Below are 26,127 nucleotides of genomic sequence, written 5' to 3'. Positions count from 1 at the left end.
CTCTAACTCCCTGAACTGACCCAGTTGGTCTGCCAAGTTCCATGATGGAGATTGTGAAATTGCTTCAGTTGGAGAATTGTGCCCATCTGAATCCGCTTTAATAGGGTCCATGAATGGCAAAGGTCCTGAAGAAAGGTGAAAGAAAAATAGTTAACATTGCACTGATAGACTAGATAGCAACAGACAGTAAGCTTCACTTTGTAGCATTGTCACATTGTTTGAATATCCAATGGATAGATGTCAGTGGAAGGGCCAGTCTATGACACCCCACATCTAATGTTTCTAATACCTGTGAGGCCTATCACAAGAACATAAGAAATAGGATCTGGACTAGGCCAAAATGATGGCTGATTTGCCCCAGGTTTCAACTCTTCTTTTCTGCCTGCTCAACATAACTGTCAACTCCTTGACGCACAGTCGGAGCAGTAGGTATCATCAACAAGATGCACTGCAGAAACTCACCAAGGCTCCTTCGGCAGCAACTTCCAAACCATGACTACTTCCATCTAAAAGGCCAAGAACAACACAAGAACTATCACCTGCAAGCTCCTCTCCAAGACAGTCACCATCCTGGCTTAGAAATTGAAATAACTGCATAAAGGCCGTTATCCTGTCACCAAGTCACCTTTATTTGCTTGTGCACAATACACTGGCTGTGGACAGCTAGCACAGAGTCAGTCTTGAACTGAGGAGCTTCTAAATCACCTGTTTATATACTTTTCTTTTCTTTTAATTTAACAGATTTTTCTTAATTAACCTGTTCAGAGATTTTCTTAATTAACCTGTTCAGAGATTTCTGGAGCAAGTTGGACTTGAACCTGGGTTTCTCAAACCACTACCACTGCACCACAAAAGGGTCCCTTCCCTTGTTGTTATCTTTCAGTACAGTGTGGTGTTTCACTTGGAGCTGGTATACTTGATCACAGCCTTTGTGTCCTCTGACACGATGAGCTTGGTGAGCTCCCCAAGCAGCAGCAGACACACAGTGGTCTGGATCTCCCAGGAGCTGATGGTGTTGTACTTATTGAAATGGGTCAAGCAGGAAGCCACTCCAGTGATGAACTTGAAAATATCATTGACAAACAAGTTCATGATGCTCATGGCCTTAGAGGAGATGCTGATATCAGGGTGAACCTGCTTCATTACTTTGTCGATGTAGATGGAGTAACTTTCTTTCCTGGACTTGCTCCTCTTCTTGCTGTCCTTTAATGGTGCCTTCTTGAAGATTTTCATTGCACCCTTCTTAAAGGTTTGCTGTGCTTTCTTCTCATCAGCCATCATGATGGGTCACTTGTTTGGTCAGTCAGGGCTCCTTGATTGGCCCAGGTTAACAACCCCAGTCAAGAATTTCATAGTCAACAAGATCTACATAGTTGCAATCACAACAGAAATATATTGCCATTCCTTCACTATTGTTGGGTCAAAATCCTGAAAACCTATCGCTAACAGCATTGCGGGTGAACCTACAACAAATGAATTGCAATGGTTCAACAAGACAACTCACCACAACAGTGAAGGGCAATTTGGATGGGTAAACAATGCTGGTCTACTTCACAACCCTCTTATCCACCAAAGTGAATTTAAAAATTACAAAGATGTTAATTGCAACTTGCCTATTTTATTGGCAAAAACACTTCATTAAAATGCAAACTGATTGATTCGAAATAATGTTGAACTCTACCTATTTTAAAACAAAATATTTGATGTAATTTAAGTGTGAGATGGGACAAAAAACATATTTACACTTAAACTCTAAGTGAAAAGGCAATTCAAAACAATTATTGGAAACTGTGGCCCCAAATTTCTTCATTGAGATTACACTAAAACTTTCTGATCTGTGCAGGTGCAGGCAAGAATTTGAGTAGAACACAGTCACTGTCCATTCCAATTTCGCATTCACACAACAGTAAATGTGCTATGATGTCTCAGCTGAGAAAATGATACATTTCCTGCCATTGCGCACCTGGCACAAGGAATATTTGTGCATCTCAGTGATCAGTTTTGCTAAGGGCATTAAAAGGGCACTTATATCAGTTACTCAATTGATTGTAATGTAATTGATTGTAAAACGGATACCAACATAGTTAAAAGGTGGAATTTTTAAGCCATTTAACACCATTTTTCCTTAAAAACTTGGCCGCATAACTTTAATTTCTGCTGTTACTGCTTTACAAAATGGTGCCATCATGGGGATAAATGGTATGGATAAACATTCAAAAGATAGAAATGTTCATGGGCCAGGAACATGGGTCAGCATTTAGGTCAAAAGAAAAGTGAGCAAAAGTCCCAGACTACCAAGGATCTATCAGTGAAAAGTATTGTTTTTACCAGGCTATAAATTCAGTAATGATTTTAACAAATATTCAGACAAAGGTAACTTGTAAATCAACTGAACTCATGCAGTCTATGCAGTATGTTCTTGAAGCTGCTTAACATCAGTTGTGCTCTGTCTATTTTTGTTTTTTATAAGTTAGCATACAATCCGTTGGAACAGAATCATGATCGCAAGAGCTAAAGCATGTGACACCCCTGAACAATATTGTGGAGGCCTTCATTAGCCTAATTTCAGAAGCAACAAATTGTAGAGAATTGGTGAATCCTCCCTGAATGTCTAATTCATTGCATCATGTAATGATTCCCCTGCTGAGTGACTGTCATAGATGAACAGTCAAATGAGTAACATCTGGTAACACCATTTCAGAACCCAAAGTTTGTTAATTTTCAAAATTAAAACCTCACAACTATCAAATTTACAATTGAAGTGTTATTCTTGGATTTTAAATCAACCTCAAACTTAAGAACTACTATTCCAAAGTTAGTTTTTAAGTTTTATGGAAATTGGGAATGATGCAATCCTGAAATACTTAATTTTTTTGTATGTTTGCACTTCATGTCTTATTATATTTTAATATTGTATAGGTTCAACTTCACTGCAAAATGTAAAATTCAAAACAATTAAAAAAAACTTGACAAACCTTCACACTAGGGAATCTTTTCATCCATAATAAAAAATCTTGAGTCCAGATATTCTTATCCCTGGAGACTCAGAGACTGAATGTATCCTGAAAAATGCACTGCAAGACTTCTCAAAATTTCCAAAACACTGATTGTATAGTGAAAGCCAGGGAAATCTAAAATTCCAACAGGCAATTACGTGGCATCTTGAATCCTCTCAAGACTAATATAATGGCAGGGAGATTTGTTACAGCTGATCAGGAGGATTTAAACTAGAAAGTTGGGGTGGAGGAGGAGGTGTAGGACCCAGGGCAATAGTGAGGAAAGGGATCAATCTGAGACTGGTACAATTGAGAAAAGAAGTGAGTCAAACAGTCAGGGCAGGCAGGGACAAAGCAGAGAACATGGTAGTACTGATAAATTATACTGCATTTATTTCAATGCAAGAGACCTAACAGAGAAGGCAGATGAACTCAGGGCATGGTTAAGAATGTGGGATTGGGATATCATAGCAATTGCAGAAATGTGGTCAGAGATGGACAGGACTGGCAGCTTAATTTTCCAGGATACAAATGCTACAGGAAGGACAGAAAAGGAGGCAAGAGAGCAGTGGCAGTGGCGTTATTGACTAGGGATAGCATTACTCAGGTGTACTGAGGAAGGATATTCCTGGAAATACATCCAGGGAAGTTATTTGGGTTGAACTGAGAAATAAGAAAGGGATGATCACCTTGTTGTGTTTGTATTATAGACCCCCTAATAGTCAGAGGGAAATTGAGAAACAAATTTGTAAGGAGATCTCAATTAACTGTAAGAGTAATGGGGAGGTTATGGTATGGGATTTTAACTTTCGAAACATAGACTGGGACTGAAATAGAGTTAAGGGTTTAGTTGGAGAGGAATTTGTTAAGCATGTACAACAAAATTTTCTGATTCTGTATGTGGATGTACCAACTAGAGAAGGTGCAAAACTTGACCTACTCTTCAGAAATAAGGCAGGGCAGGTGACTGAGGTGTCAGTGGGGGAGCACTTTGGGGCCAGCGACCATAGTTTTGAAATAGTGATGGTAAAGGATAGACCAGATCTGAAAGTTGAACTTCTAAATTGGAGGAAAGGCTAATTTTGAGGGTATTAGGCAAAAACTTTCAAAAGCTGATAGGGAGGCAGATGTTCACAGGTAAAGGGACGGCTGGCAAATGGGAAGCCTTTAGAAATGAGAGAACAAGAGTCCAGAGACAGTATATTTCTGTCAGTGTGAAAGGAAAGGCTGATAGGTGTAAGGAATGCTGGATGACTAAAGAAATTGAGGGTTTCATTCAGAAAAAGAAAGAAGCATATGTCAGGTATAGACAGGATAGATTGAGTGAATCCTTAGAAGAGTATAAAGACAGAAGGAGTATACTTAAGAGGGAAATCAGGAGGGCAAAAAGGGAACATGAGATAGCTGTGGCAAATAGAGTTAAGGAGAATCCAAAGGGTTTTTACAAATACATTAAGGACAAAAGGGTAACTAGGGAGAGAAGAGGGCCCCTCAAAGATCAGCTAGGCGGCTTTTGTGTGCAGCTGCAGGAGATGGGGGAGATACTCCGCGGGTATTTTGCATCATATTTACTGTGGTAAAGGACATAGAAGATATAGAATGTAGGGAAATAGATGTTGATATCTTGTAAATTGTCCATATTACAGAGGAGTAAGTGCTGGACATCTTGAAAAACATATAAGTGGATAATTCCCCAGGACCTGATCAGGTGTACACTAGAAAATTATAGTAAGATAGGGAAGTGAGTGATGGGCCCCTTGCTGAGATAGTCATAGGTGAGGTGCCGGAGTCTGGAGGTTGGCTAATGTGGTGCCACTATTTAAGAAGGGTGGTAAGGACAAGTCAGGGAACTATAGACTGGTGAGCCTGACATCGTGGTAGTCAAGTTGTTGGAGGGAATCCTGAGGGACAGGATGTACATGTATTTGGAAAGGCAAGGACTGATTCAGGATAGTCAACATGGCTTTGTGCATGGGAAGTCATGTCTCATAAACTTGATTGGGTTTTTGAAAAAATAACAAAGAGGATTGATGAGGACAGAGTGGTTGACGTGATCTATATGGACTTCAGTAAGGTGTTCAACAAGGTTCCCCATGGGAAACTGGTTCATCAGGTTAGATCTCATGGAATACAGGGAAAACTAGCCAATTGGATACAAAACTGGCTCGAAGGTAGACGACAGAGGGGGTGATGAAGGGTTGTTTTTCAGACTGGAGGCCTGTGAGTAGTGGAGTGCCACAAGGATCAATGCTGGGTCCTCTACTTTTTGTCATTTACATAAATGATTTGGATGCGAGCATAAGAGGTACAGTTAGTAAGTTTGCAGATGACACCAAAATTGGAGGTGTAGTGGACAGCGAAGAGGGTTACCTCAGATTAAAACAGGATCTGGACCAGATGGGCCAATGGGCTGAGGAGTGGGAGATGAAGTTTAATTCAGATAAATGCTGCATTTTAGGAAAGCAAATCTTAGCAGGACTTATACACTTAATGGTAGGGTCCTAGGGAGTGTTGCTGAACAAAGAGACCTTGGAGTGCAGGTTCATAGCTCCTTGAAAGTAGAGTTGCAGATAGATAGGATACTGAAGAAGGCATTTGGTATGTTTTCCTTTATTGGTCAGAGCACTGAGTACAGGAGTTGGGAGATCATGTTGGGGCTGTACAAGTCACTTTTGGAATATTGCATGCAATTCTGGTCTCCTTCCTTTTGGAAAGATGTTGTGAAACTTGACAGAGTTCAGAAAAGATTTACAAGGATGTTACCATGGTTGGAGAGTTGGGACTATAAAGAGAAATTGAATAGGCTAGGGTTTTTTCTCTGGAATGTCAAAGGCTGAGAGGTTACCTTGTAGAGGTTTATAAAATTTTGAGAGGCATGGTTAGGGTGAATAGTCAAAATCTTTCCCCCAGTTTAGGGGAGTCCAGAACTGGAGGGCAAAAGTTTAAGGTGAGAGGAGAAAGATTTAAAAGATCCCGGGGGACAAGATTTTTATGCAGAGGGTGGTGCATGTATGGAATGAGTTACCAAAGGAGTTGACAGAGGCTGGTACATTACAAAATTTAAAAGGCACCTGGCTGGATATATGAATAGGAAGGGCTTAGAGGGATATGGGCCAAATATTGGCAAATGGGATTAGATTAATTTAGAATATGTGGTCAGCATGGATGAGTTGGACCGAAGGGTTTATTTACATGCTGTACATTGCTATGACTTTATGACTCTATGTTTGAAAGCTTTATCAAACAGAATGGTTTTATGAGTGAAAAAAAAGACATAAAGGTTTCATGTTTGTGTTTGCTCTGCCCAGAGACAAATTCCTTGTCTCATTCTTGGCTAATTTTTCAACTTGAGTTGTTGCTTTGACAGGTTTTATTCAGTGACTAGGAGATCAGAGTTGAAAAGTGTAGCACTGGAGAAGCACAGCAGGCCAGGCAGCATCAGAGGAGCAGGAGAATCGACATTTTGGGCATAAGGTCTTATGCCCGAAACATTGATTCTCCTGCTCCTCAGATGCTGCCTGATCTGCTATGCATTTCCAGTGCCAGATTTTATTCAGTGGTAGTTAGCCATTGCCTTACACTTTCAAGACAGAGTGACCAGACAGATCTTAAAATTATCACAGAATTGAAACAATACCATTGATATAATCTGAAGTTTCAGCCATTTTGCCAACTCAGCTAACTTTTCCGCATCATGAGGTTTGAGGAGATATAATCCAGGGCGGTAAGCAATGTTCTGGAATGATTTTAGGATTGTAGATATTTACAGTGATATTTCAAAGGAGGTCATGTTGGGATGTGAACATAAGGATGTAAATTTTATAATTGCATATTAGCTGGAATGGGAATCAAGGCCAGCAAGTTGTGATGTTGAATGGAGCTAAGTACAGGTTAGGATACAAAGCGCAGAATTTTGAATGATTTCAAGTTCATGAAAGATGGAAAACCAGTCAAGAGAACATTAAGATAGTTTCATTTGGAACTAACGAAAGCATAGATGAAAATCTTAGCAGCAAATGATCTGAGGCAGCAATACATACAAATGATGAATGTAGGTGATCCTGTGATTGAGAGGAAATGAGATCTATATGCAGTACTAGAATGGATATTTGAGAGAGACTTGAACTAATGGGCATCTTTCCATAGAAAAGGCAAAGATGGAATTGAATGGAAGTTCTCTTACGCTTAAAAGTTTTGAGTGAGTATGTCAACTATTGCAAGTGGGCAGTGATTCAACAATTAATATTTTATCTTTAATAGAGGGAGGACAGTGTTTAGGTAAAATATTTATATGCAGTAGACAATTGAGAAAGAAATGTTCTGACTATGAGGTTACAGCAATGGTCATTGTAGCTTTAAGAAGTTATTGTCAACCAGAGGAATAGATGGAAAAAGAAGAAGACCCTGCATTAGTGAGATTTAGTATTAGGTTTCTCAATGAAAGAGCAAACACAATGTGATGAGCTAAATGGCTTTTCTCTATTTTGTAAGCCTTGAAAGGTGCAGAAAACACCATCAACATGATTTTTTTCTGTCTATAAGTGTGCTTCATATCATGAATCTGGCCTACACTCTATTTACAGTTACACCCCATCTTTCACTTTTATTTCTATTGCATTGATGTCTCTGTTATTGGTGTTTCCTTCTCCTCATACCATTCTTGATAAATTTTTTTAGTTACACATCATATTTTGACCATCACAGACCTTCTCATTTTCCTACCTGATTTTTCTCTCTGCATCCTGAAATGGCTGTTTGGTATATGACTTGCAGTGGAAATGTAAATTATAGCCTTCTTATCAATGTAGCTACCACATATTTCAACATTTATGTTGGTCTTTAGAGCTTCAAAAAGTTATTCTAAAAATGGATGTAAATTTATATACCGATGATAAAAGTGTAATTCCAATATGTGGTGTAGTCATCAATTTAAAATCTCATCTGCCCTCTGAAATAACTGAAAAAGCCATTCAATTGCATCAAACCATGACAGTAAAAACATTGTGGGTGTATCTATTTGACTGCAATGGTTCAAGAAGTGGTTTTGTCATCATCTTCTCAAGAAAACAATGGATGAGCAATAAGTACTGGCCTTGCTGGAATCATCTAGAATAAAAAACAAGCAAAAAAGTGTCACTTTCTGCAGTACTGATGACACCTTCCACCACTTTGTTGAAATTTGAGAGTAGATTGATCATGTGGTAACTGGTTCGTTGGACATCCAAAGAATTTTGTGAACAGGAGATGTCTGGGCAATGTCCCAGACATGTGAGACTCTTTCTGGGGCAGAAGGCAGCGCTACAGTGGATTGTAGTCCTGCACCATAGATTTTGCTATATCCAGGGTACTCAACCATTTCTGGACTTCATATAGCGTGAACTGAGTTGGAAAAAGACTGGCTTCTGTGACAATCAGGAGCTTAAGATTGAGGCTTGGTTTAACATTTCTGACAGAAGATGGTTTCAAACACTGCAGCCTTTGCTGTCAAGATTCATACTGGACATTGACATCATTGAAAATAGAGGGATTGATGGAGTTGACTCCTATAATTAGTCACTTAAGTGTTCACCATTATTCTGACTCCTTCAACAGCATCTCCCAATCCATGTTCAGTACCATGTAGAAGATAAATGGCATAGGTCCAAAGAAGATATGTGGCATTGGTCCTGATTAAGGGTCCTACCTGAAACTTTGATTCTCCTGTTCTGCTTGACTTGCGTGCTTTTCCAGCTCTCCATTTTATCAACTCTGACTTTCCAGCATCTGCAGTCTTCACTACCTCCATAGGCCCAAAGCAACACCACTAACTGTACCTTGCCCTCCAAGTCATGCAACATCTTTTCTTGGATGTGGCCTTTTCTTTGCAGACACTGGGTCAAAATTTCAAACTATAACCTCAACAATACTGTGAGATGACCAACTCCACAAGAAATGCAGCACTTCAAGAAGCGAAATCACTACACCTTCCTTAAGATATTTAGAAATGGGAGTTAAACACTGGCACTTCCCGAGTGACACCCCTATCCTATCAATAAATAAAACAAAAAATGTTGGGGAGTTGTGGGCAGTTATGTGAAACAGACATTACAGATCAAGAAGAAATTTGATCTGATCACCTCATAGAGTCATACACATCCATGCCAACCAGTATCCTAAAATAATTTAGTCCCATTTTTTCAGCATTTGGTCCATATCCCTCTAAATCCTTCCTATTCATGTATCCATCATAGTGCCTTTTAAATTTTGTAGATATGCTAATCTCCACCACTTTCTTTGGCAGCTCATTCCATAAACACAACCCTCTATGTGAAAAAGTTGTCCCTTAGGTCCCTTGTAAATCTTTCCCCTCTTCAAACTCAACTCTTGTCAAATGGTTTCTCTATCATTTTTACTTTGATAACCTTGATCTCCACTGCAGAACTGTGAAGTCACATCTCACCTAAATTTCCTGCTCAAAGTTCGTAGACAGAATCCATTGTTGCATCAATCCCACCTCAAAAAATCAACATTAACCCTGGTCAGACCTCTCTTTTCATCATTTGGCTTATTTTGTAATTTCTGTTTCACATCACCAACCCAAACTCCACATTAACCACGATCCCCATTCCAGTTAGCAATATGAGAACTATCACAATAAAACGTCTAATTTATCCCACAAGTATCCTAAATCTAAACCTGACTTGGTTTCCGAACTAGCTGTCAGACAATTCATCTTAAATCGGCGACATTGGAATATTTGACTTTGTTTATATGTATAGACTATTCCTATGTCTTTTCCTATGTCTTTGGCGAGCTAAAGTTACTATGGTTCTTTTACACCCCAAGATTAGTTATCTTCTTCACCCTGGTGGCGTCTCATTTCTATCTGTACCTGCACTTCGTATCATTCCATAGTTTCGAATAATGTTTACCATTCTTTTCATCGCCTGAACGGAAGAAGCCAGTCAAGTACAATTGAGAAAACCTTTGTTCATTCGATTCACTTTAAATCGATTTACCCATATGCATAAAGCGGAATTAGGTTCACATCAAATTAAGTTTTGCAACATCCGAATAAATATTTCTGTATCACGCTGTAAAATTCTTAACTTGTTCTTAACTGAGCAAAATCCCATTCATTTTATTGGGGAATTAATATGTTCTAAAGCCTCATATTCAGAAACGCCTGCATCCACGGATATTTATTCTGTTTTCTTGTTAATCTCACCTGTCTATTTTGTGGGTGCTCGGTAATGGCTGTTGTGTGTGCAGGGATGTGTTTTACTTTTGTGAAACACTTGCGTCATTTCAAATTAAATTGGAGTTGTGTTTCAGTACCTTGGACAGCCATCAGTGGTTATCGAGCAGTGATTGTTTTCACAACTAATTGTAGTGACTTGGCCAAGTGGGCATGTTCCGCCCTTCTTGTTGTCTACAGTGCTTTCCTTTTAATCCCGTGTGCCGTTTCGTGAATTTGTTTCTAACATAAAGTGGAATGGGCAGCGATCAGTTGAGTACAGACACGCTCGGGTAATCAGAGCTGCGTGTGGAGCCGAGGGGAGCGTCACCCGGGCTCTCAGAGCTGCTGATATCTTCCGTTCAACAGCACCCTGGCGCTTTGAGGAAAGCACATCCTTCCGAAATTTGCGATGCTTTTGTTCCGAGAAGGTGGACCGGGGCATTGTTCATTGTCATTCTCTGCGCGGGTGCTCGGGTCTGCTGGGGGACCCTGAGTTCTGGATGTTCCCGGAAGGTCTGCTGTTGCCAAGCGGAGAGTGACTGTGTTGTCGATGATGCTTTTCTGACAAAGGGACGATCCGAGAGAGGCAGAGTGGTTGTTAAGAGGAGCATATACCGAACGGATCGCAACGGCTCTTTCAATCGGGCAAAGCAACCACATCACATCAAACATGCCTGTGCGAAGAGGGCATGTTGCGCCGCAAAATACCTTTCTGGGGACCATTATACGGAAATTCGAGGGCCAAAGTAAGTAGAAAAATACACTTGCTGTCAAATTTCAAGATCTTGTCAGTCTGGATGTGTGGCGGTGGGCTGCCCTTTCACAATTGATCTTCTAGTGGTTGTGGAGATCTAATTAAGAATGTAAAGGCGGGGTTGCAATTGCAATGCAGATTTTTATCTTAGTTTGTAAAAGGTGCTTGGTTTTGGTCTTCCCAAAATCCAGATGATAATCGAGAATTTCACTATTGTTTCTTTTTGGAAAATCGCAAGGAGGGTTACTCGGTTTCTATACGGTTTTTCCAATTTAAGGTCGCTCTCAGCAGACAACCAAATCAATGTGCAGGAATAAACTATCATTTGAAAGGGAAAGCGACAAACTGAACGTTAAAAGCAGTACTTCTCAGTCATGTGTGAAGTATATATCATGTGCCTCTATATTAAGCAATTGTTGAAATGATGTTGTAGCGTGGTGCTATTGTACTTATAAAAAAACAAAGTTGTATCAATTATCTTTGTAAGGTGAACTGAGTAACACAGTGGAGTGGCTTCCGGGAATTGGTACCAAGATTCGGAGTAGCCCAGGGAAATAACATAAGCTTTCTGTTTATGGCTGTTAAAGGTTTTACAATGTGTTAGTCCACGTCTCTGCGGACATGAATCAAGAGCATAAACCTGCCAGTTTAATGTGCGTGCGTACATGAGATAAGTTGACATGGTGAACCAACTAGCTCGGTTAAATACAAGTGATTTTAATGTGAACGTTCATTAAGTTTAATTTGAACATTAAAAAAAGCTTCATTCCTTGAATGTGGCGGCTATTTACTGAATGTATACAAAAGCAGCAACATCTAAATGCTGTGACGTCAAATGATGCAAATTACAACAAAGTTGACTCAGATTTCTTGCTGTCAAATGGAAACTAGGGTTGGTACAAAACTCAGTTTATATAGAACAGCCCTCTTCTGTTATAGAGTAATTTGTTTCATTGTTGGCTTCTTTTTATTTTGGAGGGACTGGATAAGTAAGAAATGTTAATACTCAATGCAGAACACCACTTTTATTATGTCAGCATTAACTGGCTCTCATAAATTACAGCATAGTCATATGTCAAGCAATATTACTTAAACTGAATCTCAGAACCATTGATTTGTAATGCAGCTATGATTGTTTTACTTTTTTTCTTCCAATTTTCAATTTTGCCAATCCTGAGAGTTTCTGAGTGAATCCAGTGCTTATTTCTGCTCAGTTGTCAACAGCTTAGTGATTGTGTGCATACTAGAAAAGAATATTCACTGCCCCGAAGGAGCCTGTACAATCATTGCAGACAGGGAACATTTCAATCCCAAATAAGAGTTAAGCCCCAGAAATCCGACAATAATATGCCAGCCAGTTTCATCTCTCTCTCTTGTTTTGAACAAGTGCGCAGGTGTGTTTTTTTTAATACAATGTGAGGTTTCACTTTAAGCTTCTGATTCCATAACAGCCTATATCTCAACTGACATGGCGTGCTGTGCTATGTCCCCATGCAACAACAGGTGCAAAGAAGTTTGGATCTCCCAGGAGTTGATTGCTTTGGAAGAGATGCTTGTGTTCGACTGGACCTGTTACAATACATTGTATTTAGAGACTGATTGGAAATTTCACTTTTCATGCAGTTACCATATTTTTTTTTTCAAAAAACCTTCACTTCTCATTAGCTGATCAACTGTGTCTGGGATGTTATTAATAAAAGGCTCTGTGTAAAAAGCTTCAGGCCTTGTTAGCACTGCAGGTTCGCTGACTTTTCAACTGAATTTCTTAGAAGAGTGCAAAATTGCAAAGCCCAGAAATAATTAGACATGTAAAATACAAATATTGACTTCTCTTTTCAAATTAAAATTGGGCAAATTTCATTCACACTTTATTTGTACTGAAACTGTGTTCTCTAGCACAATTCTGGAAAATTATGTTGCACTGTTATCTACTGTAGATCTCAATGGCTCTATGACACTCTTCCTAACAGCAACATGGATCTACCAAAACCACATGGACTGCACCAATTCACAAAGGCAGCTCTCAAAACCTTTGCAAGACTAACTTGTGATGGGAAATAAATTCTGCCACTGCCAATGATACTCACTTCCCAACAAAAAAAAATAAAATACCTATCAATTTGGATAATGCACAGTCAATCACATTTTTGAACATATGCATCTGCAATGTGCATCTGCAACATTTAAATTTAAGAACAGATAGCAGATGATCAGAAAAACAAAATCCAAAACAAGATTTGGGTATATCCTATTCGTGTGACAAACGTGAAATCTGTCAAAGCTTCAATAGTCATATAGCTCAAAAAATACACTCCTCTGTACTTACAATTTCAATGTCAAGGGTGGTGGTTTATCAGAAAACTGGAAACCATGTCACTCTCACTCACTTTTAGTGGAGACCATACTGAACACAATTTTGTTGAAGACATTCACATAGTGTTGTGTGGATGTGCCAGACATGTGCAGACTAGGAAGATCACGAAGCCTAAACTGTGCCTAACACTAATTTGATAGCTGCTTACTGCACCACTGTCATTAATATCCTCTCTATACACATAAGGAATATAGGAACAGGAATAGGCCAATCTGCCCCGCGAGTCTGTTCTACCATCTGAGACTATGGTTGGTCTGTGGCCTAATTGCATATAGCTGCTTTTGGCCCATTTCACTTAATACCTTTGCTTAATAAAAAAGTATCCATCACAGTTTTTAAATTTATAACTGATCCAGCTGAATAAGGCATTGTTCTATTTTTAAAAACACATCATTATCTAACTTATTGGGTTTTTTCTTATTATTAATTTCTACTGTCTCTTTCAGAGTTTTTAGAAGTACAGGCTGTTTGGAGGAGTTCAGAAAAGTTAGAAAATTCTGCAGGGAATTGTATTGGATATTGGAAAGGAATTTGATCCTGCAGCTAGGTTGCTAAGTAAATGATTTGCTTACTGTTATGAAGCTAGAGTTTCAATGGGCCTTGAGTTGCAACATCAGATGGAGATGGAGCAGAGGCATTGACTAAGATGAGCTGCTCAAAAAGGAGGTGGAAAAGGGACTTTCTGCCTAAAGACTGCAGGTATCACACCTCCTCACTGTTACTAAATGTGAAGTCATGTGTTTCAAATCTGTGCTTCACCAAAAACTGTTCCACCTCTTGAGCCTCAGCGCAGGATGAGAATAACACAGCCAGCAGCTGGGAAGTTGTGGCTCTGAAATGTTTTTCTTCAAGTGGATTCTTCCGAGTTGGAACACATAACTCAGCAAAAATCCTTCAATTTCAGCATTCATCACTGTATTAAAGACCTCACAGACATTCTTTGTGTCAGGAGAAGCGACTTAATTGTCTTTCCTTTAAACTTTAGACTCTAGTTCTGGCTTTGCCAAGATTTCAGGCTTCCCATTATGGCAATGTGCAAATTATTGTACAGACATGACTTTGGCTGCATTACAATTCAATTACAGAATGTGCTGAAACCATTAAGAGTACAATTATTGTATACTTGGCATATGAATATCCAAGGAGAAAGTGAGGGCTGCAGATGCTGGAGATCAGAGCTGAAAATGTGTTGCTGGAAAAGCGCAGCAGGTCAGGCAGCATCCAAGGAGCAGGAGAATCGACGTTTCGAGCATGAGCCCTTCTTCAGGATTCCTGAAGAAGGGCTCATGTCCGAAACGTCGATTCTCCTGCTCCTTGGATGCTGCCTGACCTGCTGCGCTTTTCCTACAACACATTTTCAGATATGAATATCCAAGCATATCATACTGGTGAACTCCTGTTATCTTGACCACTGGCATGATGCATTTATTTTGTGTAAGTCTGCTGTTCCAGCAATCTTTGAGCCACCACATAAAACTAGAAGGTGCCTGCTTGGTGGTAAAGACAATCCTGAGGTGCCTGGGTTATTTTAGTAATCTACTTAAGTTCTGTGATAACATCCAAACCACTAATGAGCACTGGTACCCACAGTCATAATTGGGATACTGAGCCTGAGTGTAAGCCTTGCAGCAATGCTAAGTCTGAAATAGTGAGGTAAAGCTATGAATTTCAGTCAAGCTGCTACAGACTGTTCCTGCTGCCTTTTTAATATTTGCCTCGGGCCACCTGGCTCTTGCAGGGGAAATAACATCTCTCTTGCTCTCTCCACCTGATGCACTAAGGCCTACAGTGTAGCATTTGAAAGCCATGGAACACCTTCTCTGTTGCTTCCTCTAGATTTATCACTGCTCCATGAAGATTTAGCCAAAGCTCCTACCAGAATACAGCTCACCTTTAAGAGATTAAGTTTAACTTTAAATTGTGCAGGCTAGCTTCAAACAGTAGAAGTCCCACCCAAATGTGGACCCCTGTGATGATGCCCAACCAATGAGCTATGCATTCAGCATTATACAGAAGACTACAATAATTATAATTACCAGGCAATGGAAAGTGTGTGTGCCATTTGAGAGACTATGAGTGGGTATAATGTAATCTTGCATTTGATTGCCATGTCCAATTTCAGGGACTATCCAATTTAGCTCCCAAAGTTTTCAAACAAATCTACTTCAATACAGCAATTTTTCACAATCAATGCAGTTCACAGATGTTGTTTAGAGAAATAAATCGATTATCCTTAAAGAGTCTGGCCTGCATGCAAATCCTGAGCCAAAGCAATGAGGCTCTTAATTGCCCTTTGTTACAGCCGACAAGTAGTCAAGGTATTTCGTTGCCACTTTCTCAAAGGTATTTTGAGACAGCTAACTAATGTTGGTCTTGCCAATGACACACATCCTATGAATTAATTAAAAAGCAATCTACTTGTGTTGTCTTTCCAATTTTCCATAAAAGTAGCCTTCATGAGTAAATTACATTGATGGTGCTTTTAAAGTTGGTAATCATAAGCTTTTTAATTAAACAATGACTAAAGTTACATTTGATATTGGATGTTTGTTACAGTGAATTTTCCTACTTGTATTCTACAAAATTTTAGCTAAACTTTCATACAGTGCCAGCTTATGAATCAAAACTGTGTACTTTAGTCTGTTTTATACTCAACATTAACTCTTGTTGAATATTCCTCAATATTTCTTAAATTTTGATTCATTGTGGCTGAAAACAATCAAGCAGAGTGTGCAAGGTCATAAGGTCAATGGTATGTAAAGTATAAATGTCCTACTGCAGATACATAGTTATATTTCAGTAGTATAAAAATGGGAAATCATGGACTCATTGACTAATGTTAAGGATCAAAGCTGTGGCAGTGGCCTCACTGGGCCAACTGGAACATAAACATATTCTCCAATCATACATAGCCTGCCAGGAACAGGACTGCATCCTCTCCAACCTTACTACCAATGGCAAGATATATTTACAACATTACACTAGTACACATCATAGATATACATACTGCAAAGCCAAATAAGCCAAATCGTGTTTCCACAATGTTCAAAAGACGAAAACAATCAATTAATTCATTATTTTAATGTTACTGCTATTATATAGCCAGATTCAGAATTCAAATCACATCCACTAAACAGTTTGGAGATGAATGGTCACTTACTTATTTTTGGTGTTCAGTAAGATATAATTATTTTCCCTTTGTTATTCTTCACATAAACCATGGGAATCTTTTAACTCCACATCATCAAGCAGCTTTAGTTTTATTTTCTCCAAAAGTTGGTGCTTCCAACAGCATTGCACTATATTCTTGTGCTACCTTACATGATGTTCTCAAGTCTAGAACTTTCTGACACAGAACCACGAAGGACCATGTCCACAGCTGTTTTGTTTCCCTCTCGTTAAACCATGAGGCCCCAAGGCAATCACTTTCTTCTCCAATAAAGAAGCATAGATAATGGTTACACTTCCACTTCTCAGATTGAAGCTACAAGGAATCAGCTATATTGCTTTCCAGCTTTGATTGCCAGAGATTATATTTCCATCAAGACTGCTCAGGTATATGGCTGTAGCTTTTAGCGAAAGCAGCGGAGATCAGGGTTACATTTTCCCTCCCAGATGCAAGAAAAATCATCCTCATACTCACTGCATGATATTATATGTGACCTGTTACAGTAATGTATCATCCTTTATGGGACAATCGGTATTGTACTCATACCTCTGCTTGTGTCTGATTCTTGTTGGTATTGTAATAGCAGAGATGGTGATAAAGGAAGGGACAAAGCAGCTAATCATGATATCTCACAGTTAATATTTCAGTTCAGTTAGAACTCTGGCCCAACCCGATGAGGCACTAATGTAACAGCATTAAGCGCCAGACAGTTACGAAAAGATAATGTTTTATCACTGACAGCCTGTTTTCTTTATAATGTGCCTCTAAAATATAAATTAAAAACTGGGCAACTTCTGGAAATACATTGAAACTGTCGTGTACATAGAAATATAAGCAGGAATATGAGTTTTGTATGTTTCACACTAGGAAAGGTACAATTGAGTTTGAAATGATATTATGAAAATTATTTGCCTCTGAGTATGCATATAACCAATACAAGTTCAAATTGTTTTGGATTTTTAATCTCATTTAGCATTTGTTCCAATTACATTGGTTTAACTCTGAAAGGCAATTTAAGATTTGTATTTGAGGCCAAGCAGTACTGATACAGAAGGATATAGTCCCTGCGAAATTCCCTTTCTTCACCGTGCAATTAATACATACACAGAACATGGTAGTATTCCTTAATTTGTCATCTCACACCTTATTGAGCAGGAGAAAATAATTAGCAAAAATAGATATGCAAGATGTTGTTCAGAGAAATTTCTAGTTACAGTCTTCAATACAACAGTGATGTTTTAACGCAGACCTACATTGTGGAATTTGAACAGAGCCTAGCAATTTTCAAATCATTAAATATTTTTACATTGCTAACAAAATATTGCTGATAAAGACCCCATTTTGTCAAAGCTTTACATCCTACATTCATCATGGCAATTTTCAGAAGTAATAACTGAAGAGACCCAGCAGTTTATACTATATGAGAGGTGAATGCTTCTTGTTTGGCAGAGGTTTTGCCACAGAAAATGATGATTGACAGTTAACTGCCATGTTTTGCTTAAATTTTAAACCAGAATGACTGACTCTGATTTGTCAAGGCATTCAATATTTTGTTGAGTTGATATGGGCACATATTCTTTCCGAATACAAAAGTGTGGGCCTTATGCATTAATACATGTGGATGCTCATACATGCAAGTGCACCACATTGTGAACCCAACTGACAAGCATAAATTGTTGTCAGTACTTTTTTTACTCAACAGGATTAGCCAGCAAATGCTACCCAAAGGCAGAATCAGAGTTATCATTGAACAATGTGTTATGAGTTTTGCAAGAATGCGCTGGTTGAATATGGTCAGTACTTTGCTTGTTGCAAACAGCTAAAGAGATATCCTGCATGAAACAACCTGCAAGTCTTTGGAATGTATGGCTTACATTCTGAAATTCATGTACCACCTCATTCATTAGTGTGATAGGCAGAACATCGCTTTGCCTTAATGGCAGCATCCTGTTGGTGGCAAATATCACTTCTACTGCTTCTGCATTTATATAGCAGGGAGCAGCTAGTTTCACTGTTTCTCAAAACTTTACAATAATTTAGGATAATCTGAGGTAGAATGAGCACTTTTCAGGATTAAAAATGACAGCCGTAGGTTTGTTAATGAGTTTGTGTGATATAAGGTGAGAAATTATCTGATTAGGGTAGCCATTATACTGCAGGATACCTTTGATGCACCCCTTTTCAGCATGAAGCTTACATGGTGAATAACTGGCTCCAGCCCTATTAATGAGGTGCTGGTAAGACTAATCTTATAGCATGAAACTGTAGGTATTCCAACATGTTTAGTGAATATTGACAATAGTAGAGTAGTCTTGGATGATTTGTGAATTAGGACATCAACTAAAGGGAGCTCAATGATTCCATTTCAAAGCTGAATTTGAGTGCAGAATGAAGTCCATTAAGACTTGTATAGAAATTCTTGCATGCAACTGCAATTCAAATATAGAAAAAGTATTTTCTGTGTACTGGAAGTATGCACGTGCTAGAAAGATAAACAGAATTCATTGAAAGCACAGTTCTTGTGGAATCCAAACAAGGTATTTGTGAGATTTGGAATGCGTGAGATATATGGCAACACCACATAGTTGGGTACATACGGTATCGTGAAAATTGAACTCATCTGTGCAAGTTCCTTAATTCATATGTTTAATTCAATGCTCAATTTCTGTATTATTAAAAGACTATTTGATCAAACACAAATATACATGTTAAATAGACATAAGTATACTGTATGTTTTGTGTTCTGATAATATTTTCAAACTTCAACAATTTTGAAATTCTCTTTGTTATCATGTAAAAACCGAATACATTGCCTGAACAAGCAGTGGTTGTTAATTATCATAACTAGGTAGTCATTAACCATGAATTGGAAGAACAGATTGATGTTTTGCATTATCCATCATTATCTCTCAATTTCTTTACAGACAGAAAATTCATCATTGCCAATGCAAGAGTACAGAATTGTGCAATTATCTACTGCAATGATGGTTTTTGTGAGATGACTGGCTTCTCGAGGCCGGATGTTATGCAGAAGCCTTGTACCTGTGATTTCCTGCATGGTCCAGAAAGCAAGCGACATGCAATTGCCCAGATTGCCCAAGCCTTGCTTGGCTCAGAAGAGAGGAAAGTGGACGTCATATTCTATCGCAAGGATGGTAGGATAAAGAATTACATTTTTTACTTAGAAGATCTTGAATTAATCCTATTTATAACTTGTACTTAATCAACACAAAAGGACAGATTGATATGAAATTACATTAAATGTTAAATTTAATTCATGTAAAAAATAAGGTGGTTCACTACAATTCATTTGAAAATGGGGCTGGATAATTTAGTTAATTTATAGACACAATAGTGAATAACATAGCTAGACAACTGTAACTGAAGAAAGCAAAGGATAGAGTTCAGGTATAAATTCATGCAGGATAATCCCTCTAGTATGACCATATCAGTTTGAGTGATGTTGTAGCAATAATTTTATAGCTTGAGAGAATCAGCAATAAGCCTTCCGTAAGTTTTGTGACAGTTTAGCCCCTTTTCCAAATATTTGAAGTTCAATAAACATTTTTCAAACCTTTCAATCACATTCACTGTGGTTAATTAATGTAATGAATAATAAGGCACTTTCTCAATTAGTCAAAAGTCAGATTGTGTCACTGAGAATCGAAGAGCTGACACTTTGGGATAGTTTTCATGCTGTGGAGTGATTGAGATGTTGGCGGTAATTCCAACATAGCTGGTGGAATTAATGTTGTGCAATTAAATTCAGTCACAGCAACAAGAAGCTTCCTTAGTAATGTTCTGAATCAATCAGGCAACTTGAGCTGTAGTTAAACCAGGATAAAACAGACAAATTCAATTTCCCTGGAATAATAATATTTGATTTGCCTGTTCTCTTCTTAGTTTTTGAACAAAGAATGGCTAAAATCTATAAGACAATGATGGACCAATCATATCCTGAAACAAGTTACAATTATGCCATTGTGAGATGAGCACCATGTTGTTCATACACATCCACCAGAAAATCCCTTATCGTTATTTGCAAAAAATGAGAATGATTTGAGTTCAAAATTGGTTAGAAGGTCAGAGGTGGAGAATGTTGATATTGGTTAGGTATGCTGATTGGAGGGTTATGATAAGTAAGCTTCTCATTATTTACTTATGACTCGGATGAAAAAATAGAGAAAAGTATGTCCTCATTTGAGTTGATGCTAGATTCATTGAATTTTGAATGGTGTTCATGGATGCAAGAAGTTGGAAATCAACATAATTGGATTAAAGAAGTAGATAAAACTGTGGCAAATACAGTGCATTGTGGGAAAGAGTGGATCTGACAGAGACAGGTAAGAGTACATTACTCATGGGGAGAGACTAGGAGATGTGATAATATGAGAGTCCAAGTACAGAAATCATTAAAGTATGTTGACAGGTATAAATTGCAATCCAAAATATAGTGAAAGGTTGCATAAACCTGACTCCAATTCCCATGTGCATTAGATGTTGAAAGATGTTCTAATCAAAATGTTTAGAATATTAAAAGCGTTTGATAGGATAGATAAGGAGAACCATTTTCTCTGAAAAAAAATCCAGTACAAGGTTGTACTGGCCTGGGCATTGACATAATAATGAAGGCAAACTGGCGGCATTCTCCGTTATCATGCTTTTTAAATGAGTAGCTTCTGGAGTTTGCACATGTGTAGTTGCATGTGAAAATGTGTTGTCAGTGATTTTACACTTGTCCATGGAGTACATTGCTGAAATCCCTGGAGACTTCAATCAACATAAAATAACTGATGAGACAAAAACTTGCCTTATTCCCCTAATGGCCTCATTGTAGAATCCAATGAAAAAGTAACATCCTGTTGAATATGGTGTAACAGGGGTTTTCATCAGTGCACAAGGTTTATAATTCCTGCTGAACAACTTCAATGGCTTAGAAAAGCTAACTTGCTAATTTGTTTCTCTACTTTATTGAATTAGTTTTACATTTTTAAGATTATATATATTTTTATAAATGTGTTTATGTAGTTTCAGTTTCTGCCTTAATCCAATGTGTTTGCCCCAAACATTTATTGATATTAAACATGAAAGGACATTCAGTGCATTTAATTCCCAGTATACTGTGCTTGAAAATACTTCAATCTGCTTGATAATATTACTGATTTAAAAGACCCGAAGATTTCCCTGATCTGTAAAAAAGTGGGAAAATTTTATGCCACAGAGATTCCTAGATCTTTGTGGCAACTTCCTTTGAAGTCAGTGGTGAGCGATGTTATTTCATACTGATTGAAATATCTGTAACAAAACCTTAAACTTAACGTCAATCAAGAACAAAATCAGGAAACTTTTTTTGTAAAATACAATATTATATTGGAAATCAGGAGTTTTCTTCTAAAAAGTGATTAAAAGGACAAATCATGCTTTCAAGACTGAGTTAGATTAGATTAATTACAGAGTGGAAACAGGCCCTACGGCCCAACAAGTCACACCGCCCCGCCGAAGCACAACCCACCCATACCTCTACATTTACCCCTTACCTAACACTACAGGCAATTTAGCATGGCCAATTCACCTGGCCTGCACATCTTTGGACTGTGGGAGGAAACGGGAGCACCCGGAGGAAACCCACACAGACACGGGGAGAACGTGCAAACTCCACACAGTCAGTCGCCTGAGGTGGGAATTGAATCCGGGTCTCTGGCGCTGTGAGGCAGCAGTGCTAACCACTGTGCCACCATGTCGCCCACTCTTTCATTGGTAAGACCATAAGACCATAAGACATAGGAGTGGAAGCAAGACCATTTGGCCCATCGAGTCCACTCGACCATTTAATCATAACTGATGGACGTTTCAATTCCACTTACCCGTACTCTCCCCGTAACCCTAAATTCCTTATGAGATCAAGAATTTATCAATCTCTGTCTTGAAGACACCCAATGTCCCGGCTTCGACTGCGCTCCATGGCAATGAATTCTACAGGCCCACCACTCTCTGCTGAAAAAATGTTTCCCCATTTCTGTTTTAAATTGACCCCCTCTAATTTTAAGGCTGTGCCAATGGGTCCTAATCGGAAACAACTTTCCAGCGTCCATTAGGCATGCATTATCTTGTAAGTGTTGAGGAATATAGAGGAAGGCAGGAAATAAAAGTTGAGTTGTCTCTGAATCATGATCTAATTAATCGGCAGTATAAGCCCCAAGTTATGAACATGTCCTCCCATGTCTCTCCCACAAATAACCAGATGAATAGCAATTGCTTATCTATTACTCCTGTTAATAATTGGGTGAGTATAGATAAAATATAGATTTAATCACTGTACCAAAATAGGCTTTAGTCGAAACAACAATTGAGCTTAGTTATGTCTAGTCAGAAGCTCAAAACTATGCTTACCAGGTTTTCACTGGAAGTTACAAATGTTTGAAAAGATTTCTTATTAATGTTCCCTGCAATGACTACTTTAAGTGTTGAATGAACCTCCTGAAACAAGGTTCATAGCTTATTATTGCTCTTGGTGATAATATGCACTTATGCATTATTTGACAATGTTGTTCAATGGAATAACAAAAAACATATAAAACATTGTGAAACTACATGGGTTGAAATTGCTCTTGTCATCATCACAAAATGGATTCTTAGCAAATTGTAGGTCAATTGCTTACTTGTGCCCAATCGTTTTTCCACTGAAATTCATGGTGTAACAGTCCAAAGTGTTTTTGAAGACTCATTTTTCAATCTCTTTGTTACTTAGCTTGAAGTTTAAAATCATGTCAATATTTTACAAATCAATTGTAAATAAAAATTACTGTGGTGATAAATTGGTTGCCAATTCTCTAACAGTTCACTTTGTGCGGCTGGGGTAGACCAATTTCCTTGACAGTAGCTTTATTGACTATGATTGTTAATGGAAAATATTAATGCAGCAATTCTGTGTCACACAATTTTAAGTTTCTAAACCAAACTAAATGCTTTTTGCATTTGATGTTCTCCTAACTTTGTCTATCATTTCCAGAATTGGCTCAGCTCAGTTTTCCCAGTGCTCACAGTCCTCTATTAGTTTACTCAGCTCACCATTTTTTTAATATATTAAATGGCTCCTAGGTATTTAGCTGTGGCAGTGGGTAGCCTAAATGAATCAAACTCTGTCTTCACCCAATATCCATCCACATTTATCTTCCAATAGGGTATTGACTAAAGTGATAATCTTGATTGATTTTGCTTCCTAGACTGAATGACATAAAAGTCAATTATTACATCCTAGCCGAGATCAGTCAGCTCGTCAAAGACCAAAACATATAACAGCATGGAGCTAGTTTATAAACTCAAAGGCCAAGAGCGCTAAGCTTTATTGCTTAACAAAATTCTATGGATGAAATAGCTTATTTGCAAAAGATTATGTATTCTCACTTTGTATTCCCATGATAGAAACACACATACTTATGACATAAGACAAGTTCGTATAAGATGCATCAGTTCACAAACCAACCTTGGATTTTAACATTTTGGGATTTATTAAACTAGAACATAAATCACTACCTGGCAATCTGTTACCATTAAATTTCACTGTAACATATAACAGAGACAATTTACAAGTAATAGGTTATGATGTATTTAAGTTATGTGAACATTAATGCAAACATACTTAATGGAAAACCTCCAGGCAACTTTAGCAGCATGCATAGGTGTTGAGAGTTCTGGGAAAAAGTTCTGGGACATTTCCAAATTTGACACATTCTAATATTATGTGTTATGTTATTTGTTTTCAAATTTACTTTTATGAAGGTCGTTTCTTTGAGATCAGTGATTTAATACTGAGAAACTAAATAGGTTAAACCATTGAAAAGGCATTGTCAATGTATCAGAAGCAGAAATTGATTAAAACTCTTTGTATTCTCATGCTACAACATGCTGAGTTCTTAATCTATAAATAGTACATCACGTCTGCACTCATATAGTGACTTTAAATTCTTAAAAAAAAAACTTTCCAACTTTGCTAAATCTGATTCCCAAAATAGTTACAATTTATGCTGAACATGGATTTCAATCCTGAACCCAACAGAAATTAGGTAAGAAGACTTAAACGCTCCTAAAATCAGCTGGCAGACAGTAGAGTTTCATTTCATCAATCAAGTCTGGATTTAAACTTAAATTGTAAAGGGAAATGTCAGAACAACCTCTATTCCTCATGAAATAGATATTGAATAGTAGATAAGAGTTTGAAACCTACCATTTGGAGACTCATGCAGGAGTATATTTAGCTACTTAATCTTGCACTAATGTTCAGTTTAAAGACAGTTTATTCAAAGAAAAATACTAAGTAAAAGCTAATAACTGCTTTACATGAACTTCAAGAACATCAGTTTTGCCATAGCCTTGTCATTCACAAATACACTTACACAGCAGTGCAAAAGTCTAGCAGTACTATATTTTCAGCATGATGATGAATAATAGTTAGATTGTCACGTTGCCTGGGGTCAGCTCTGAAATGCAATTTTTATATTTCTCAAGTAATGTTACTTTAACTTAACATTACACTCATTAAATTAATAGCTGCTCTGAATTAATATATTCAGATTGATTCATCTTTTACATGGCTAGCTATATGTAATCAAATGAATTTAGTTCCAAGAAGCTTTGAAGATTATTTATATGGTTCTAGTCTTTAGGAAAACCAAAGTTAGAGCATTTGTAATGTAAACAGAATAAATTGTTTACAAATATTTGAAGACATTAAAATGGAATCAGAATTTATTTATGCGTACATTCCACATGGGTTCATGCTATTCCTCTTCTAATTGTGAAATTGTTCTTTTATTGAATCTTTCAAACTTAATTGCTAAGAAAATACTTCTAGTATATCCTGCAGCACTGCAATATTAATGAAAATGCTTTATCGGAAGTTTTGTTCAAAACCCTACAGTTGTGAGGTTTTGAAATATGTTACAAAGTCATACTCAAAGTCATGCTTTCCTGTGCTGTACTGTTCTATGTTCTCTGTTCTATGTAGGAGTGAATCTTTTCTTACCTTTATGAATTAATGAAAGTAAATGATTCAAGGGAAAACCTAAGATAACAGGTGTACATTAACAATTAAACAATTAAATATATTTAGCACAATTTAACCTCAGGGATTTTTGCTGAATAATACTTGACATTATTTTAATGGCATTTACTTAAGATAATATTTAAAAAGATGAAGAATAATTTGCTAGATTAAAGTAGTTATATACTATTGAGCCATGGTGCTATGTTTGCCAGGAACAGATTTGAGAATGCAAATAAATTACTTTTGACTTGCAGTTCATACTGACACTTAATGGTATTGTCTAGCTTGAACAAGTCTAAACCTGAATCAACATATTGAGATCATGCAATTTTTACACAGTAGCAAATTGTGTAGTTAGTGTAATCATTTTCTAACAGGCTAATAAATCAAATCATCTTACACGTCTTCGAATAATGTTTTAAACTCATGTTACATGATGTCATAGAAGATGGGATGTGAAATAGCTCCACAGAGGCCAGTATCCCATCACCAAGTCACCCTTTATTTACATGTGGAAAGTCCTTGACTCTGGCACAGCCTCATCAGAGTCAGCACCCAGAGCGTCAGAATCT

General features: G+C 37.7%; 2 protein-coding genes across 4 annotated transcripts in view; one reads left to right on the top strand and one right to left on the bottom strand.

Annotated features, from left to right (window-relative positions):
- Positions 1–897: 897 nt before the first annotated feature.
- LOC122551929 (late histone H2B.L4-like) lies at positions 898–1,278 on the bottom strand. The gene has a single exon (XM_043694499.1). The coding sequence runs from the start codon at positions 1,276–1,278 to the stop codon at positions 898–900; it is 381 nt and encodes a 126-aa protein (XP_043550434.1).
- Positions 1,279–10,211: 8,933 nt separating this feature from the next.
- LOC122551638 (potassium voltage-gated channel subfamily H member 7-like) overlaps positions 10,212–26,127 on the top strand; it is a 461,508-nt gene continuing 445,592 nt past the window's right edge. For all 3 annotated transcript variants that reach the window (XM_043693876.1, XM_043693877.1, XM_043693875.1), the window contains exons 1-2: positions 10,212–10,961; positions 19,437–19,667. In XM_043693876.1, coding sequence (XP_043549811.1) covers positions 10,886–10,961; positions 19,437–19,667 — 307 coding nt within the window. In that variant the 5' untranslated portion in view covers positions 10,212–10,885. The remainder of the gene's footprint in view (positions 10,962–19,436; positions 19,668–26,127) is intronic.

This window comes from Chiloscyllium plagiosum, chromosome 7, assembly GCF_004010195.1.
Source record: "Chiloscyllium plagiosum isolate BGI_BamShark_2017 chromosome 7, ASM401019v2, whole genome shotgun sequence".
Taxonomy (NCBI): Eukaryota; Metazoa; Chordata; class Chondrichthyes; order Orectolobiformes; family Hemiscylliidae; genus Chiloscyllium; species Chiloscyllium plagiosum.
Note: the sequence above shows the minus strand (reverse complement) of the source record. Positions and strands in the feature narration are given on the sequence as shown.